The sequence below is a fragment of the Eublepharis macularius genome, chromosome 1, assembly GCF_028583425.1.
Source record: "Eublepharis macularius isolate TG4126 chromosome 1, MPM_Emac_v1.0, whole genome shotgun sequence".
In the NCBI taxonomy this organism is placed as follows: Eukaryota; Metazoa; Chordata; class Lepidosauria; order Squamata; family Eublepharidae; genus Eublepharis; species Eublepharis macularius.
In genome coordinates, this window is record NC_072790.1 from 38,286,899 (window position 1) to 38,304,692 (window position 17,794).

General features: G+C 44.3%; 1 protein-coding gene across 2 annotated transcripts; it reads right to left on the reverse strand.

Annotated features, from left to right (window-relative positions):
• Window positions 1–1,113: 1,113 nt before the first annotated feature.
• On the reverse strand, window positions 1,114–17,619 carry FAM124A (family with sequence similarity 124 member A). Of its 2 annotated transcripts, none has more exons than XM_054998839.1 (4): window positions 17,549–17,619; window positions 12,780–12,811; window positions 7,283–8,022; window positions 1,114–1,914 (listed from the first exon to the last, which is right to left on the reverse strand). In XM_054998839.1, the coding sequence occupies exons 1-4, from the start codon at window positions 17,617–17,619 to the stop codon at window positions 1,114–1,116; spliced, it is 1,644 nt and encodes a 547-aa protein (XP_054854814.1). The 2 variants fall into 2 exon arrangements, with proteins under 2 accessions (XP_054854814.1, XP_054854805.1); XM_054998830.1 differs by having other exon boundaries at window positions 1,114–1,917.
• Between the last annotated feature and the right edge of the window lie 175 nt (window positions 17,620–17,794).

Genomic DNA, 17,794 nt, shown 5'->3' on the forward strand with positions numbered 1-17,794 from the left:
CCCATGGGGCTCAGAGGACGCCGGGCGCTTCGCCTCCACCCTGTCACCCCATCCTCGCAGAGAGCGGTGCAGCGCAGCTCTAGTGGGGCTGAGAGGGCGCCGGGCGCTTCGCTCCATCACCCGGGCTCCACCAGGGCTTGCAGGCACGTCACTTTTCCTGCGCCGCCCTCCTCCTCCAGCTGGGCTACGTAGTCCGGCGGCAGAGGGCTGGGCAGACTCGCCCGGCTATCCACCGCCAGTGGCACCCTGCAGAGGCAGTGTTCCACAGCACACTTTTATCCTGGTGCGTTTGCGCAGGTGCACCAGGATCAATGTGTGTTGTCGGAAAGATGCTAAGGGAATTATATAGTAGGATAAGCTACTTGGAACCAAGAAGTGATCGAACCTGTAGCTAAATTTTTGTATCTGGCATCTATGAGGTGAGTTATGTATCTGTTGATTGAGTTTTGATTGTGTGGAGCGTCTCTGTCATTAATATGGATGTAACGACAATAAAGGTTGCTTCTGCTGCTGCTAATTCCTGATGAAGATCTGATTGACAATTCTCTAGTACCAGTAAACATTTCTGTACTATATTGGCTTTGCCTTCTCTATTTTTCAGGAATTTGGTAGCTCTGCCCTTTCCCCTTTTTATTGCAATAACCAAATCAGGCTTCTGCCCCTGACACTGGTCAGGTAGGGCCCCTGATGACAAAGTCCCCAAAGGGTGGGGCTTTTTAGTAGTCATTAGTTAGAGATTCCTAGTAGTAAAGTGCCAGAAAGTAGAGGAATAATAAATATTATCATCAAGGGAGATGTGTTTAAATACCTGTAACTTCTATCACAAGGAAGATACAGCAGTTTTCACAATATCTCTGTCCTATTTCTGGTAACAAGTCAGTTCAGCTGTTGACAACAGATCATAGAAACAGGGTGTCTGCCAGCACAAGCGAGGCAGAAACCTCTTGTATGTGACTGAAAATAATGTGTGTGTGTGTCCATTCATCCAGTTTGAGATTATGGTGAAAACCAGAAGACTCCCCATCTGCTCCCCAGGCATAAAGCACACAGCCTCACTACCTCACACAGTCTTTCCCCCACTCCCTCTCACACACAGACAAAATAGGATGAAATTCAGATGAAGAATTCTTCTTCAATGGATTTCCCACCACCTGTTGTCCGGCTGTCGTCCCAAGAAACAAGCGATCCCCTTGGTAAATACTTGATCTCAAAGCGAGCTCCTGAAGAAGCAATTGAAGATGACGCAGAAGAGCTAGAAGACCCAGCAAAAGGAAAAGGAAGGGGGCTGGAAGGTAACTCAAAAGGGTTGCTCTTGGTTGAAATGGATCTTCCATCAGAGACAGCTTGCTTATACCTACTGACACCATGTTTTTGTGCAGGGCACTTTGTTGTCCCTTCTAAGTCATTACTAAATCCATCGGGAACTGAGTAAGCCGAGACCACAGATAGGTCAGAGAAAGCAACTGTCATCCCTGTATCTACATCAGTCTCCTGAACCCCTTCCAAATCATCAATCTTTACTCTGGTTCTTGTCTTGCAACCAGAAGAGAAAGTGCTCAAAAATAAGCTTGGCCTACTAAAATGAGAAGCTTCAGGGCCCAAAGAAGAGTTTGTTGTTGGCAAGCAAACAAGAGACCTGCTTCGTTGAAACAAATCAGAGTTGGCACAGGCACTGCCAGGTCTTCTGGGAAAGTATTCTTGGTCACTGCTTCTCAAGTCTTGGCGGGAAACACGAATGCACTGATGGGTGTGGTGAAATGTAAGAGACTCAGCAGGTTTTGAAAGGTTGCTTGTTTTGTTAGGAGTCAATCGGTCGCTGTGAGGAACAAAACTTAGAAGCGGAAGATCAGGAAGATTCCTTGACGGAGAGGGCCAGCAACATCTATTCTGCTTAGCATACTTCTTATGCCGGGCCTGCTATGGAAAAGAGAGATGAAAAGCCCAGATCAGTAATGTTAATAACACAATGTTTGTGAGTTTGGCTGTGCTGGGAGAAACCGAGGGTGAATAAATATCCTAAATAAATAAACTGAAATAATGTCCTAAATAAATAAAATGTAAAAACAACAGGGGATGAGGGAAAGACTTTTATTGCCTGTGTAATGATTTTAAGTGTGTCTGTGTGTGTCTTTAAATGCTTGATGTGGTACAGAGGAAGAGTGGGGGCGAAAGAGAGGGATGAGTGAGTGAGATGATTGGTTGATGACTAAGAGCCAAACTACAAGTGACAAAAGGCACAGGTTGGATACTTGTCAGCTTCCCTCAAGTTTTGATGGGAAATGTAGGCAGCTTAGTGGAATGTTGAACAAGTGGCAGTTGAAAAGTCCATTGGACAGCAGTCGGAGAGCCAAGCAGCAAGACCAGGACACCTACATTTCCCATCAAAACTTGAGGGAAGCTGACAAGTGTCCAACCTGTGTCAGGCATCACTTGTAGTTTGACTCTGAGAATGTGGGCGGAGTGAACTGCTGTTTTTAGTTACTGAGCAGAGAGAACATTCAGTCTGGGCAAAGCAGGCAAGCTGTGAGCCTCCAGAGGGTGTCTGTGCATTTCTGAGAGAAATATTGAGTCTGGTTTAGACAGGCAAACGGTGTGTGCGCCTGACAGAAAGTCTATGTACATTTGAGTGAGTGATTGATCTCGTTTATGTATATCTGTATGACTGAGCCTATGAAAAAAAAAACTTTAAGAACTTAGAACTATCTTTGAAACCATCAACCTTAAGTACTAGTGTGAAACCGATATATTTCTTGTAAAAATATCCCAGAGTATATGTTATTCCTACGTCCCATTCCTCTCCTCAGGGCTACATAGTCCCCATGAAGGAGCCTGATGCTTGGGCATGTTATTAAAGGGGAAATTTAAATGAACTAATTTGGAATATAATTCCTGGTGGCAGCAATCTACCCAGAGGGTGTAAGAAGAGGGTTAAAGGAAAAATGTAACTGAAAAACAAAGGGGGTCGTAACAACCTGACAACAGCCCACATAGAGGATGGCAACAGTGAGAACTGTAGTGGCCCTGAAGAGCCAGGTGACTGAACAGCATCAAAGCAAAGAACATCTTTATTAAGAATACAAATTCAAAAGAACCAAATTTGAATGTTGGCAGAAATATGCAAACATCCTAGGCTTTTAGGGACGGCCATGCAGAAAGAGAGGCTGATCCATTGGTGCACTAGGGAAAACTGCACAGAGGCCTCCTTTCAACACAGAGGCCAATAAGGCAACAAGCTTTATATAGCTTGTATGGTTTACCCAGCTCCTTTTAATTTTTTTGTGTCCCTTCTTCTGGGCACTCTTTTCAGAGCCCGAGTTCCTTCTCTTATTGGCTAATTCCCTGGTTTTGTACATAAGTGAACACTCTTCAGTATCCATTCTTCCAAACAGCATTTTAAGTAGTGATTTTGATACTGACTGTAAGAAGACTTCTTATTAGAGAACCAATATGGTGTAATGGTTACATTGGCAGACAAGGATCTGGGACACCCAGGTTCGATTCCCAACTCTCCCCAGTCACACATTCTCTTTTAGCCTAACTTACCTCACAAGGTTGTTGTAAGAATAAAATGGAGGAAAGAAGACTGATGTAAGTTATTTTGGGTGCCTACTGGGGAAAAAGGCAGGGATAAATGAAGTAAATAAATTCGTGTAAGAAGCACATCAATCCTTTTTCATTGCATGTCTTTCATTTACACAAGTACAGTCATTTCTTCAAGGGAAGAAAACTAAAGATACACTACTAGGTTGGTCTTTAAGGTGCTATGGGACCTGAATTTCACTCTACTACTAGACCTTTCACGTTCTTCAAAAACTATGCATTTTTTAATGTTTTATCCCTCTCTGGGATGAACTGGTAAGCGTGCTTTTTGGAAATGTCCTTTTCCTCTTTGGAAAAGTCTCATATTTATGAGGAGAGTCTTCAAACGGACTTTAGCTGAAAACTACCACGCAGGCTGCCACTACTTTTCTTTAGGTCTCCTTTATATTGTGCTGTGTGTGTATGTGTGTGTGTGTGTGTGCAGGGCCATTAGCACTTTCAGACACAGAGCTTGTTGCATCTTTCAGAAACAAAGAGCAACAGCGGCGCTGTCAGACTGGGCTCTGCTGTTGGATAGAACAAAAACTCTGTGTACCAACTGATACAACACTTGTCTCAGCGAGGTCACAAAAGAACAGTTTCTATCCTCAAACTGAGCTAGCCAGCTGTCTGATATTGTACCAATTCTTTTGCATTGTGCTGTTGCTTAGACTTGCACCCCATCTAACAATGGCAGCATTCTCAAGGAATAAAACTATCTTCAAAATAACTTTTATGATACTGTAATACTGAGCCAGATTTCCAATGTGAATCGACATATCTGAGGACATGAGCTTATGAATTGTGAAAGCTCATATTGAAATAAATGTGGTTAAGACTTTTAAGGTGCCATTGGACTTCTTTTCTTTTCCAATATGAATTGCTCTGTTCCCATAAAATACACATAGAATAAAATTATTGTAATTATTATCTATCCAGTGGAAACTAATTCCTTCTTTCTCTTAATCTTCCAAAATCAATAGCAAGGATTCTCTTTTTTGCATTCACTGCAGATTCAGATGCAGGGACATTGGCACGGGCAACAGAGCTTCCACCTGGGTTTTAGTGTCGTTTCTTCCATCGGCCACCATTTTCCCTGCATTCTTCCTTGCCATGGCACCAGATTGTTTTTTGAGGGCTTAAAAACACCCAGAATCTCTGTTACTAACACTGGGGATGTTTGTAATTGCGGTTGGAATAAAAACAAGGCCGCACTGACAGTGTCGCCCTAAGCAAAGTTAAACCATTGGACTTCTGCTAACTTAGAAGGCTGTAAACTGCTTAAGATCTTCAGTCTGAGAAGAAAGTAAGTATTGCATATATTTTAATGCGTCACAGATTTCAGGTTTTTAAACAGAAAAAGCACCAAAAAACTATGGTTTTTTGACAGTTGCAAATTTCCCTCAAATTTTATCGCTCTGATGTGAACCTGTGTTGCTTTCCACCTGTTACCCACACACCAGAGAGCTTTAGACTGCTAAATATTTTATACTGTTTTTATGTTCTGGCTGGGTTTTCTATGGTTTGTTATTTTTAATGATTTTATGCTGTTTTGTGATTTTAGTGGTTTTTTTTACTTTGTATGCTGCTCTGGAGCAAGTCTGAGGAAGCAGCATATAAATGTTCTAAATCAGTAACTCAGTAAATCACAACAAAGAAGTAATTAACTGGAGTCCCTAACCTTTTTCAGCCTGTGGGCACCTTTGAAATTCCAACACTGGATGGTGGACACAACCACAAAATGGCAGCCACAAGAGGCGGAGCCAACCACAGAATCTCAGAGAGTGTGAGCTCATGCATAGCTCTTACAGTAACTCTTCAATATTTCAGGCAGAAACTCTGTTTAACAGGATGCCTTTTAAAATGAACATATTGAAAATATTTCCTTGTATACACACAGTTTATCTTCAATTATACAGTGAAGATGCTGCTGAAAGAACTTCTTAAAAACCTGCACAGCCAATTAGATCCAATGGTCAGGCCAGTCAGATGCCCTGCTGAGCAAGAGCCCTACCTGGCCCCACCCACTTTCCAAAAACTCTCAAAAGATTAAAACCAGCAGAAATACAATACGGAGTTGAAGAAATGCTGAAAACAGAACCTATGCAATTCTAAGACTGACATATTAAACAACATAGGATCTTAGGATCTAGCCAATAGGATTATACTTACAGCAATAGTAGTAAAGTCTACAGCCACTCCCTATCCGTTTACTGATGCATCTCTTTGAAACAGCTTCTATATATTACAGCCCACTTATCTGAGTAAAAAAGCCCTCTTGAATAATTCAGTTTTGCATCATTTGTGGAAAGCCAGGAGAGTGGGAGCTTTCCTAACGGGGCGGGGACTACCACAGAGAATGCTCATGTATGGGCAGCTGTCAATTTTGCTTATGTGCAAGGTGGCACCTGCAGACGGCCCTGTTTAGATGAGCGAAGCTGCCGTGGTGGAATACAGGGAGAGAGGCGGTCCTGTAGATATGCCGGACTAAGGCTGTGAAAAGCTTTGTATGTTATAGCCTTGAACTGATGCCGGTAACTGATAGGTAGTCAATGGAGTGACTGTAGAATGAGCGTAATATTCATGGTCCTCCTAACTCGCTGATGATTAATATTTGAATCTTAGAATTACTTAAGCTCTGTTTTCTGCATTTCTTGAACTCTGTATTAGATTTCGGCTGGTTTAAATTTCTGCAAATTTTCAGGTGTATACCCTATTATATGTTTATTGAAATGTCTTTGAAATTGACTACTGACCGGCACTGTGTAATCTGCCTTGAATCTCAGTGAGACAGGCAGACTATAAATAACATAAACAAACAAACAAATAATGTCTTGGGGAACCATATTGGGGAAGCCTGTGCTAGGCCCAGGACCTAAATTCTGGAACCTAAATTCCAGCGGAAGGAGCCAACTTTTCCCTCTTTCATACTAGGTTCAATTCTGGGCCCCTGCAATTAATCATCTGAAGGGTTTGCATAAATCAAAAGCAATAAAACATTAAAATATTTTCAAGTCTGCCCTGTTTCCAAATAGAGGTCACAGTTGATTACATCAAAGACCAGATTTGTCCACTGGGAAATTATTTTCTCACCCTTGCTTTACCTAAGCTTCCCGATAACTGCATTTAAAAAATGGATTACCAGCTAGCCACTAATCCAAATGGATGGCAGGTATTCTTATCCTTGCTAAATACGATCAAAAAATAAACACTGGAGGCCATTAGTACAATCATTGAACTAGATTCAAATTCCAGAGACGAGTAACAGTTGTTAGTAGTAGTCTGAGAGATTGGAGAGCTATAAATGCGCTGCGTGGGAGTAATGAACAATACACTTTCTAACTGTGTCATCTGAAGTGGAGATACAACCTTCTAAGCCCACTGACTTTAATGGATTTAGAAGGATGTAACTGTGCTGAAGGCTGCATTGTTAATGGCTCAAGCTCGCAAACAGGCTGAGCATTGATAGTGTCAGCATGATTTAATCCACCTGTTGGACTGCAGCTTGCGAGGAATAAATACAGTTCACCTGGGCACTTGCATTTGAGAGTCTCAGGGAACCAGAGATTGTTTCAAGTAAGGAATCCACACTTGTGCTCCTTGGGCAAAGGAGCAGAGAGGCACCTATGAACATGGTAACAATCTATGCAGAAACGGAGCTTGTTGTGACATCAGAATGCACCCTAGAGATGCCCAAGCATACCTGGAGAAGGATCTTATTCCCATCAGGATCTTCCGTTTGCCATCTGCCTTCACTGATTGGGCTGCAAGGATTGGGCAAGAGAGGTACAAGATGCCCAATGTCTCTCACTCGAAACTCCAGCACAGCTGAATCCGTGGGTCTTGGGATGTGGCCCCTTGGGAGTCTCTTTAAGGAAAACTGAATATCTATATCCACGTTGGAATATATAAGAAATATGCAAAAGTCTGCCCTTTTCTGAGACACCGGTCTTCTCAGTACTAATTCGTACAGCTTCATAATGTTGTCAAAGTTTTCATTACTGCAGTAGATGGTAAAACGTATTATTTCTTTCCCATAATGCACTGGTCGGATGGCCCACAAAGGAGTCCCTTGAACCAAGATGAAGAAGTCTTGGCCTCCAGGCATGTAAGGGAGGAAATTGCCACCCACTTGCTCTGTGTGGTGGTAATGCCAAGGTGGCTTTTGAAAGGCCTTGTGGAGCTGCAAGATCGGCTCCTCATCTTCTTCTTCTTGAAGGAAAAGAATTATTGCAAGGGCCGGCTGAGAAATGGCACCTTTATCACGTTTCCTAGGTGTCCTTGGTACCCGCCTTTCTGAGACCTGGAAGAGTCGGAGGTCTGGGTGGATCCACACCAAGAGATTATCGATGGCTTGCTGAAGAGCACTGGATTCTCCAGGATCTGCAATTATGTGTGCGCTAACAAGAAAAGGGTCCTGTATACTCCTCACAGAAAGGTCACCTGAATGGAGAAGGGGAGAAAAACAGACTTTTAAAAAATGTACTGTATTCAGTTACCGGGAGAATGTTAACATTCAGGGTAAAAAGAAATGAACTGTGTACTGAGACATTCTTTACAGAAGTATGGGTCTGACGCTAAATGTTCAATCCATTTTTGCTATAATAAATGGCAAAGAACGCTATAAATATTTGGATCTAATGATACCTGTTGGGGTTATTGTGAGTTGTTTCTGGCCTCACCAGCATATTACAATTGAAATACAGCTTATAGGCCCAAAGATTTGTGCAGTAAATACCATCTCTGGTAACAGTTAACTGAAAGCATGGCCACCATCTGGCAAAATGCTCAAACTTACCAAGTTAGAACATGAATATTGGCTGCCTGCAAAGAGACAACTGGACCTCATCAGAAGCTAAATATGTGACCCAGTCCCCTTGCTTCTGGGGCTTAGGAGCTGTGGCTTAGAAGATAACCAATCTTTAGGAAGTGGCTAACAGAGATGGCAGCCACTCAGCCAACACATTGAGGGCCAAACTAGATATGATGGCATCCATGGGTCAGACCCATACACAGTGACACCATTTTAGAGATGTATCCAGCCATTTAAAATGCCATAAGAACTTGATTCTGATTGGGCCTGCCTGCAGCACAGCAGGACCCGGTGATCTTGTCTCCCCCCACACATCTTTTCAAGTGAAAAACAGCCAGGGGAGGGGCTGAACAGGTCAGTGCCTGTGGTATGGACCGATGGACGCTGTAACATCTAGTTTGGCCCTTAGGAATATCAAGGTGAAAGGCACATAACTCAACTTTTTCATCATTAAAAGACAGTTACCCCATGATGAACCACAGCAACCATAACCACTGCTAATAACTGATGTGCGGTGGCATGAGTTAACTATGCTGCCAGTGTACTACTGACAATAGTGTGGTGTAGTGGTTAGGAGTGGTGGGACTCTAATCTGGAGAACCGGGTTTGATTCCTCACTCCTCCGCTTGAAGCCAGCTGGGTGACCTTGGCTCAGTCACAGCTCTCTGGAGCTCTCTCAGCGCCCCCCGCCCCCTGGGTGTTTTGTTGTGGGGATAATAACAACATACTTTGTAAACCTCTCTGAGTGGGTGTTAAGTTGTCCTGAAGGGCGGTATATAAATTGAATGTTGTTGTTGTTGTTATAACTATGTCTAAAAAGACAAACATATACACAAAGCCTCAGAAACAAAAAGGGAGCCCTGTGTCACAACAAAACACCATCATTTCTAGGAGCTTCTTCAACCTGTGCACCAATTGCATTTGTTTTCCTAGTTTTGTGATTCTGCTCCCACAGAAATGTTTGCTCATATAGCCGTTGTGGTCATGGCTGCAGCCTTAGGAAATAGCCTGCCCAAAACCATTAGACCGATGCCATCCTTGAAAACTTGTAGGAAATGATGCAAAGCAGTGCTATTTTAGACGGCGTAGGGATAAAGACTGGTATGCCATCCAGGTTTTGTTTTTAACTACTTTTGCAGCATGTTATTGAATTGCTGTTTTAATTGTGAACTTCTACTATGCGCTAAGTACCATGATTTGGCTTATACCATCTCTTTACTTAGTGCAAAACCTAGAATTAATCTCCAGTATTATTAATAAAAAAACTACAGTATTTACTCAAATGCAAGACTAGGGTTTTTCCCATAGGTATGCCATAAAAAGAGGGGTCTGCGTAACATTTTTAAGGAGTCACAGCCTTCTAAGGGACCTGTATGTGCCATTAGGTGTTAGAAATGTTTGATCAGCTATCAGTTACGTTTGCTATTGGATGGCTTCCATTTTTGTTTTTATTTTTTGCTTTTTGTTCCCATTATGTCAAGTGAGCAACCTGATACTGGCCATGCTACCTGCCCAATGAAGTGAGCAAAGCATTCTTCTAGGCAAGATGCTGACGAAGAGGCCTTCAGATCACAGCCTAAGAGCCAAGCTACAATTGACGCCTTACACAGGTTGGACACTTGTCAGTTTACCTCAAGTTTTGATGGGAAATGTAGGCGTCCTGGTTTTACATCTTGGCTCTCCATTACAGCTGCAAGCCAAGGATGCCTACATTTCCCATCAAAACTTGAGGGAAGCTGACAAGTGTCCAACCTGTGTCAGGTGTCACTTGTAGCTACCTTCTTTTTTTCTCTTTTTTAACATCCACCCTGAAAAAGCATTATGGAGAACTCAAAACCCTGCATGCTGTTTTGTCTTATTTTCATTAGTTTAGTGTGTGGTAGCTTCTGTTTTAACTGTATTTAACTGTTTTACTGTTACCTATTGGCATACACTGTGAGCCTTTTTGTGGGGACAGGGAGAGAAATATCAACAGTTTAAGTAAGTATATTGTTTGGAATTGCCAAATAAGCTTTCATGAAGCCACAGAAGCAGAGATAGGGCCGTAAATGCACAATTGGGGCAAAATAGAGATGGAAACTGTAAGAATGGCCACTACCAACAGTTGCTTTTATTATTCTGTTTTCTGACAAGGTGACACCAAAATGGCGGGAAAGCCTGTTATTGGACTCGGTTAAAAGCAGGCTCAGTACCCGGTATAAATTAGCAATGACACACTCATTGCTGCCCCTTCCTTTGTGCTTCCTTTGCCAACCTTTTCAGGCATTCTACTTAATAAAAATGAAGGGGTGTGGGGGAGGAGACATGTGAACTGGATATGAGGAACGGTGTCCAAAGAGAAAACCATAGACTCGATCTAGACAAAAAATTCTGCGTGAGTGAAAGAAGCTTTTGACTGCAGTTTGCATTTAAGAATAGCCCACTGCCACTTCTCATGCCATTCCAGTCCAATCTGCCTCCTGGCAAATTGTCCTCAAAGCAAAATAAAAGATCTGCATATGGAATCAGGCATCTTGGATGAATGGTTATCCCTGCAGAGAATGCTACACTACTGAAGTATCTTTTTCAAAGCCTGAGCAAAGCCCTCCTTTACCTCTCCTAAAGTCTATTTGTATCACAAAGCAGCTTTTAAAAGGCACAGAAAATTCAGAATAGTAGCCTTGGATACTCTCAAAGCCAAGCCACAGGTGACATTTCTTCCATACAGAGATTATTACCACATAGGCAGCGAATATGCAGTGTGGAATGGACTGTGCAAGCTTTCACAAACAGTAGCTTAGGAATGACATTGACTTCTAAAGTTCCATATAACATCCAAGCCAGTCTTGCCCATTTTTCAAAGCTTTTATGGCGAGGAAGGAGAGAAAAGTATTAAAAAACAAGACTGAGATTTTCATAGTAAAATCCTACACAGAGGTGGTATTCACACAGAGAGGGACTTATGCAGCAGTTCAATGTAAGGATGCTAATTTGATCAGGGAAATGACACAGCAGCGGTGGGGTGTTGGGTTAGGCAGCCAGAATTTATGCAGTCATCCTCTTTAACACAAAAAATACCCACACAAGACTCATGTCTGCTTCCTCCAATCTTTCATCTATCTGCCAGAAACAGGTGACAGTAAGGTCCCGTGAACTGACACTCTTCCCAACAGATGTAAATAAAGCCAGGCAAGACTTGTGCTCCCTCCCCCTCCCAAAAAACTGGCTCTCTCAGATAGTAGCCACTTTAATGTAGTGCAGTCGTCTTCTGCCTTTCCAGAATGGGGGACCCTTCTTTAACTGCTAAGCACCAGCCAGAGACCTACAGAACTTCAAACATGTAACACGAAGAAGGGGAGCCTGAGAATTCACTAGTGTCAAAGTCAGCACTTGGGCAACAGACTGAGAGCCAAGCTACAAGTGATGCCTGACACAGGTTGGATACTTGTCAGCTTCCCTCAAGTTTTGATGGGAAATGTAGGCGTCCCGGTCTTGCAGCTTGGCTCTCTGACTGCTGTCCAATGGACTTTTCAACTGTCACTTGTCCAACATTCTGCCAAGCTGCCTACATTTCCCATCAAAACTTGAGGGAAGCTGACAAGTGTCCAACCTGTGTCAGGCATCACTTGTAGCTTGGCTCTAAGATAATCAAGGACACAAGCCAAACACCAGGAGATGCACCTAAGGAACAAGCCAAGAGTCTGAGAGTCATGAGGGAATCTTCTCCACTGCTGAGTCATGAGGGAATCTTCTCCACCGTTCAGCTTTTCCTCCCAGCGGGCATGTAAAGAGAAACATGTGGTGCATTACCCTTGTGGGCTAGCAGCATGCCTTTCTAAAAAGCAGCAAAAGAATACAGCAACTCTAGAAGGGCTTGTGAACACTTTAAGGATCCTGACCCATGGGCAGAAGCCCACTGGTGTTGTAGTGGAGAACATGGTGAACTTGGACGGGGAGACCTCAAAGCAGTTTGTAACATCATTCTCCTCTCGCTTTTATCCTCACAACAGCCCTGTGATGTAGGTTAGGCTGAAAGCAAGAACGACTGACTCGAGTTCACCCACTGAACTGTGATGGCAGAGCCAAGATTCAAATCAGGTCTTTCCAGGTCCTAGTATGACACTCCCAGATCCAGGTTTGACACTACACCACAATGTACTGGCCCATTAAGCCTAATCACCCCTAATCGCTCTTTGTTCCCCAGGGCAGCAACAGGAAACAAACATCCAACTAGTACCCCCCAGATGCTGACTGGATTGGAAAATTACAGGCAAACTCCCATCTCTCTCACTCCTTCTGGTCTCGTATTTCCTATTTCAAAATGCTCCTTCCTAAAATATCCCATGTGTACATTTAACATCATTAAGTAGACATTAACAGCCGCCCCCCTCAACAAAACGATACTCACTGCTAGAAGAGGACACATGACTGTATTCCGACCTGCAATACAAAAGGGGAAATTCAGCAGGGCTGTTCTTCAAAAATAATTAGTAAGGGTTAGGAAAGGTAGTGGTACAGCTCTTGAGGAACCCAAAAGACCCGTAATTCAGTCATCTGTCCCACATTTACCTTGCTATCAACATGCCAAATACAGGATCAGGGACCCTTCTAGGTACAGTTTTCTCACAGAAAGCCCTTTCCATCCAGTTCTATCTGGCTTTTGAAGAAGGGCCTTAGTTGGCAAACTAGCTTTTGTGATTTGGACTTTTTTCTCTTTTTGTATGCCACTTTGGGTCGCTCCAGGGAGAAAAGTGGCCTGAAAATATTTAAATAAATCAATAAATCTCTCGCTCCCTACTGTCTTTTTCCTGTGTTTTTAGGGTTTTTTTTTTAAATTGAGAAGCTGGGAGGCAGGCTGCCTATTGTGGGGAGGGCCCAGGGGACAGGAATCTCCCTAGCTTGTACCAAAGGAGGGCTTTCCCCAAGTCAGCAATGTGATTGTAGGAAACAATGTGCATAGAAATGCCAGTCAAGGATGGTGCCTATGCAATGCCAACCTGGGTTAAGTGTAGGTTTGCCATTCCCCTCCCCCCCCACTCCAAGCCACCACCCCTGCCACCATTCACTTGGCCAGAGGAGGACAATTAAAGGGGGAAATGGGGACTCACCAGCAGATTTGAATGCTCAACAGGGACACAATTACCTTGTCAGCAGATGAGCTGATGCCACTTCCCAAGTGCCAGGAAGTGATGTCATCACATTGTTGCTAAAGCCATGGTTTTTAGCAAAAAGCATAGAATTCCACCCCCCCAAACCAGAGCAGTTCTAGTGGGCCAGCGATGTGCTGACATCACTTCCGGAAAGTGATGTCATTACATTGCTGCAAGTGCGCAAACAGGGTAAGCCTCACCACGCCGCCCACCCCCACCAGTTACTAGGGGAGACCTGGTAACCCTAGTTAAATTTTCTGGTTGCCCAGCATACCTATCAGGCACTGACCTGCTAAGGTCCATTTCCCCCCGCTGCCCCCCCTACTGACCCTTTCCTCTACATCACTGCCCTGGGAAAATGGAAACTTAAAGAAAGGCCAGGAACATGGAACCTGAAAGCAGAGAGAGAGCGGCCACGGACATCATGGCTCCCCATGCTGGTTTCTTTACTGAAAGTTGGCAGTAATGTCAATTGGCTTATTTACCTTTCTGAGGTTAATGGGATAGGGTACGTTTGTCATGGATTTTCATTAGTTCAATTCCGAATGCTCATCCCTCTGATGGAAGAGCAGACCACAGGATTGTGCTTCAACACTTAACACACCATACAGCAGATCGCCATCTACAATTAAGCACTCTTGAAATGCCGTGCATACGTACTGGTCTCTCCCAAAATCTAGACTCTTCCTTAAAAGTTTTATTCTATAGCCCTCAGAATGGTGGAATACATTTACAGTGCAATCCTAAGACAAGTTCCTCCTGTCTAAGCCCATTGAAATCAATGGGTTTAGACTGGAGTAACTTTTCTTAGGATTGCACTGTTTGTGTTTCTGTGCCATACACCAGCACCTGCTCTTTTCCTTTTACTTCCAGGCCGTTTCCACACAGGTTTTTCCTGCTTCCCTACAATGTCATTCATGTACTTCCTTGGCTTCCTCAAAGCTCCTTTGCTGCGAAGTTTCGGGAAAGATCACAATAAAGCCTGGATGGGTGCTGAGGGGGTGGGGGAATTTGGATTTTCTCCTCACACAGCAGCCATCATCTCTGACACGGTCCTTGCGGTGGCCATTTTCTCTCCCTGCCACCAAGGGGATTTTATGTTTTAAAAAATTGGTAATTAAATATTGTTATAGTGCCATAAATTAAATATTGTTATAGTGCCATAACAACATGTGTAACAAATTCTCTGAAATCCCCAGCTTTCCATTTAAGTCTCTAGCCCCTTCCGCTGAGGGTAGCAAACTCTGGGTTAGGAAATTCCTGGGTATCTCGGGGGTACAACCTGAGGGGAGAGGGTTTGGGGAGGGGAGGGCCCCTAGAAGGGTATAATACCTGCTCCCTGCCACTGGCTCTGTCTTTTTAAATTACCCTTCCTGGCTAACACTGCATCCCCTGACATGTTCTTCACGTATCCGATATCTTGTGCAGAGAGAGTCTCAGTCACAAAGTTTGGTGGGTGACTTTAGGCCAGTCTCTCTCTCTCTCTCTCTCTCTCTCTCTCTCTCTCTCTCTCTCTCATACACACACATTGATTTCACATGGATAAAATGGGGAAGGGAGAACACTGCTATTCTTATGCTGTTTCTTGCATCCAACCCATATTGCTATAATCTCCTTGGAAGAACGGTGGGATGGGCCAATGCTACTTCACAAGTGCATGCTTTAGCCATGCAATCCACCGGCCACACACACAAAAAGGGATAAACAGGGTGCGGAATTGCACAAATTGCACATGTTTAAGGTATAACATGCAACACATTCTACATGCAAGAGTCAGGAAACATGAGCGCAATCGACAAATCAAGCTGGAATATGAACTGGCCCCAAGATTGTGAAGTGGTCAAATTCCATGTTCCATCAGAGGGGCCACCATGTGCCACAAGACTCATCACTATTCAAATGACATGAATATTTTTCAGACTACAGCTGCATGCAGCCACACTGAATGTGACCCCCTTTATTGCCAGCTGGGCTGTACAACCCCTCCCTGTGCAATGTGGCTTCATCATCCTCACTGTGTGTCATGTGCCATCATGTCTCTTCCGACTTACTACCTTAATGACTTCTAAAATGTCCTATCAGTATCAGCCTGCTGGTGAGACAGTTTGGTGTAGTGGTTAAGAGTGGCAGGACTCTAATCTGGAGAGCCAGGTTTGATTCTCCAGTCCTCCACTTGAAGCCAGCTGGGTGACCTTGGGCTAGTCACGGCTCTCTGGAGCTCTCTCAGCCCCTCCCACCTCACAGGGTGTTTTGTTTGGGGATAATAATAGCATACTTTGTAAACCGCTCTGAGTAGGCATTAAATTGTCCAGAAGGGCGGCATATAAATCGAATGTTATTATATGTTACTGCTCGGATCTGGCTTTACTACTATAACTTACTAGGGGGGATACTAAACTCCTCCATGAACTTCAGGCCACTATTGCCCCGCCCAACCCAGCCCAAATCCATCTTCACTTCCCACTGTTCACAAGATGGAACTCTCTTGAACCAAAGCACATTTGTGTCCTGAGGAAATCCTCCGTGGTTTGTAAAGATAAGATCTAAAAATGTAAAACAGAACCCCATTCCACCCACAAAGATGGCAGTGACAGTGTGTGTATGTGCATCCACAGTACAAGTAGAAACAATTCTCCTCACAAAGCGATTTGTATAAGAACACTAGCAATAGATTTTGTGACTTTTAAACAAATTAACACATTTTATCTAAACAATGCATGACACGGTTCTAATTCTGTTTAGGATTGTACTGTTAATTGCATGATTCAGTACTGATCAAAGTATTCAGTTATTGTTGTTGTTGTTGTTATTATTCGAATTATCTGAAACATAATCAACAATAAGCAGAGGTCACATGTTATTATTGATTGGCCTTGCTAAACTGATACAAGTTTCCACCGGAGACCTAAATATCAACCAGATATCGGTGTAATATGTACACCGTTCCAAGTAGCGCCGTCTTTTGCAGTTCTGTAGGTGTTATGTCAGAAAGCTGCAGTTTTTCCATATGAATTGGAACGCTTTTCGAGATGGTTCCAAGTGCCCTGATGACAATGGAGACTACTGTTGCATTCTTCTTCCATAGTCCGGTGGTTTCTATTCCCAGATCTCAACATTTAATCATTTTTTCTTGTTCTACTTCTACTACTATTATTATTATTTCCTTCTTTGGAGGTTTTTAAGCAAAGACTAGATGGCCATCTGACAGCAATGCTTATTCTGTGGACCTAGGCAGAGAGGGAGGGCAGGAAGGGTTACACCAGCGTTTAGTTCTTGTGTGACCCCTTCTTACATATCCAGAGGAATGCCAATTGCCACTTTGGAGTTAGGCAGCAATTCTCCTGAGGCCAGTTTGACTAGGAATCCTAACAGTGTTTTGCCATCTTCTGGGCATGGAGCAGGGATCATTGGATGTGTGTGTGGGGGAGGGAGTTGTGAATTTCCTGCATTGTGTTGGGGGTTCGACTAGATGACCCTAGGGTACCCCTTCAATATATTCAATAGCTAGGACACTCACTAAGCAAAATACAATAGGGCCGACAGTTTAGGACATTCAATGAAACAGATACAGCAGGATATGGCAGCAGAAAATTGGAAAACTAGCATAATACTATTGGGGGGGGGGAAATGATGCAAATATGCGCGGGTTTGATTAAAAAAACAAACTTCATATTCTGAAGGCGAACCCCACGCCACAAGCAAACGCGCGCAAGAGCCACCTGACTCCCCAGGAGGGGGTCAACCTGTTAGAGGGTCGTCGGGGAAGAGGGCTGAGAAGGAAGGCGGCGCTGAACCCTTTCCCCGCTCCTTCTGCGCTGTTTTAAGGGCGCGTTTGCCTTAAAAAGCTGCTCTTAGCGCCTAACCACGGCGTTCCTGGGCGCAGCGCAACCCGCGGATCCCTGGGAAGGCGCTCCAAAGGCGCCGGCTGTAGCGTGTTGGGAAGCGACGGGACGCGGCATTAAGCGCTAATACGGCCCCCCTCCCGCGACGATCCTCGCTAGCAGCCCAGATCTGGGCAGGGGCTCACCCGCCTGTCTCGGCCCCCGAGTCCGCGCCGTCCTCCTGGCCGCGCCAGCCGCGACTCCCCTTCCGGTGCATGGCTCAGCCGCTGCTGGGATTCAATCGCAGGACGCCGGCCAGCGAGGCTCGGCGCGGCCCCGCCTCTGCGCGGGACGCCCTCCGGCCCCTCTGTCGCCCGCGGGGGGAGAGTTGCGTCTCAGCCCGCCTTGAAGCCTGCGGCGGGCTTCTGCGATCAGGCGGCCACGCGGTTTCT

Excerpts from the sequence above, each read along its gene's own strand:
- FAM124A (XM_054998830.1), bottom strand. The coding sequence starts at position 17,619 with ATGCACCGGAAGGGGAGTCGCGGCTGGCGCGGCCAGGAGGACGGCGCG. Across the intron at positions 8,023-12,779 it reads TCATGTGTCCTCTTCTAGCA|GTGACCTTTCTGTGAGGAGT; the intron begins GTGAGTATCGTT and ends TTCTCCATTCAG. Across the intron at positions 1,918-7,282 it reads GGAATAAGATCCTTCTCCAG|CAGGCCCGGCATAAGAAGTA; the intron begins GTATGCTTGGGC and ends TCTTTTCCATAG.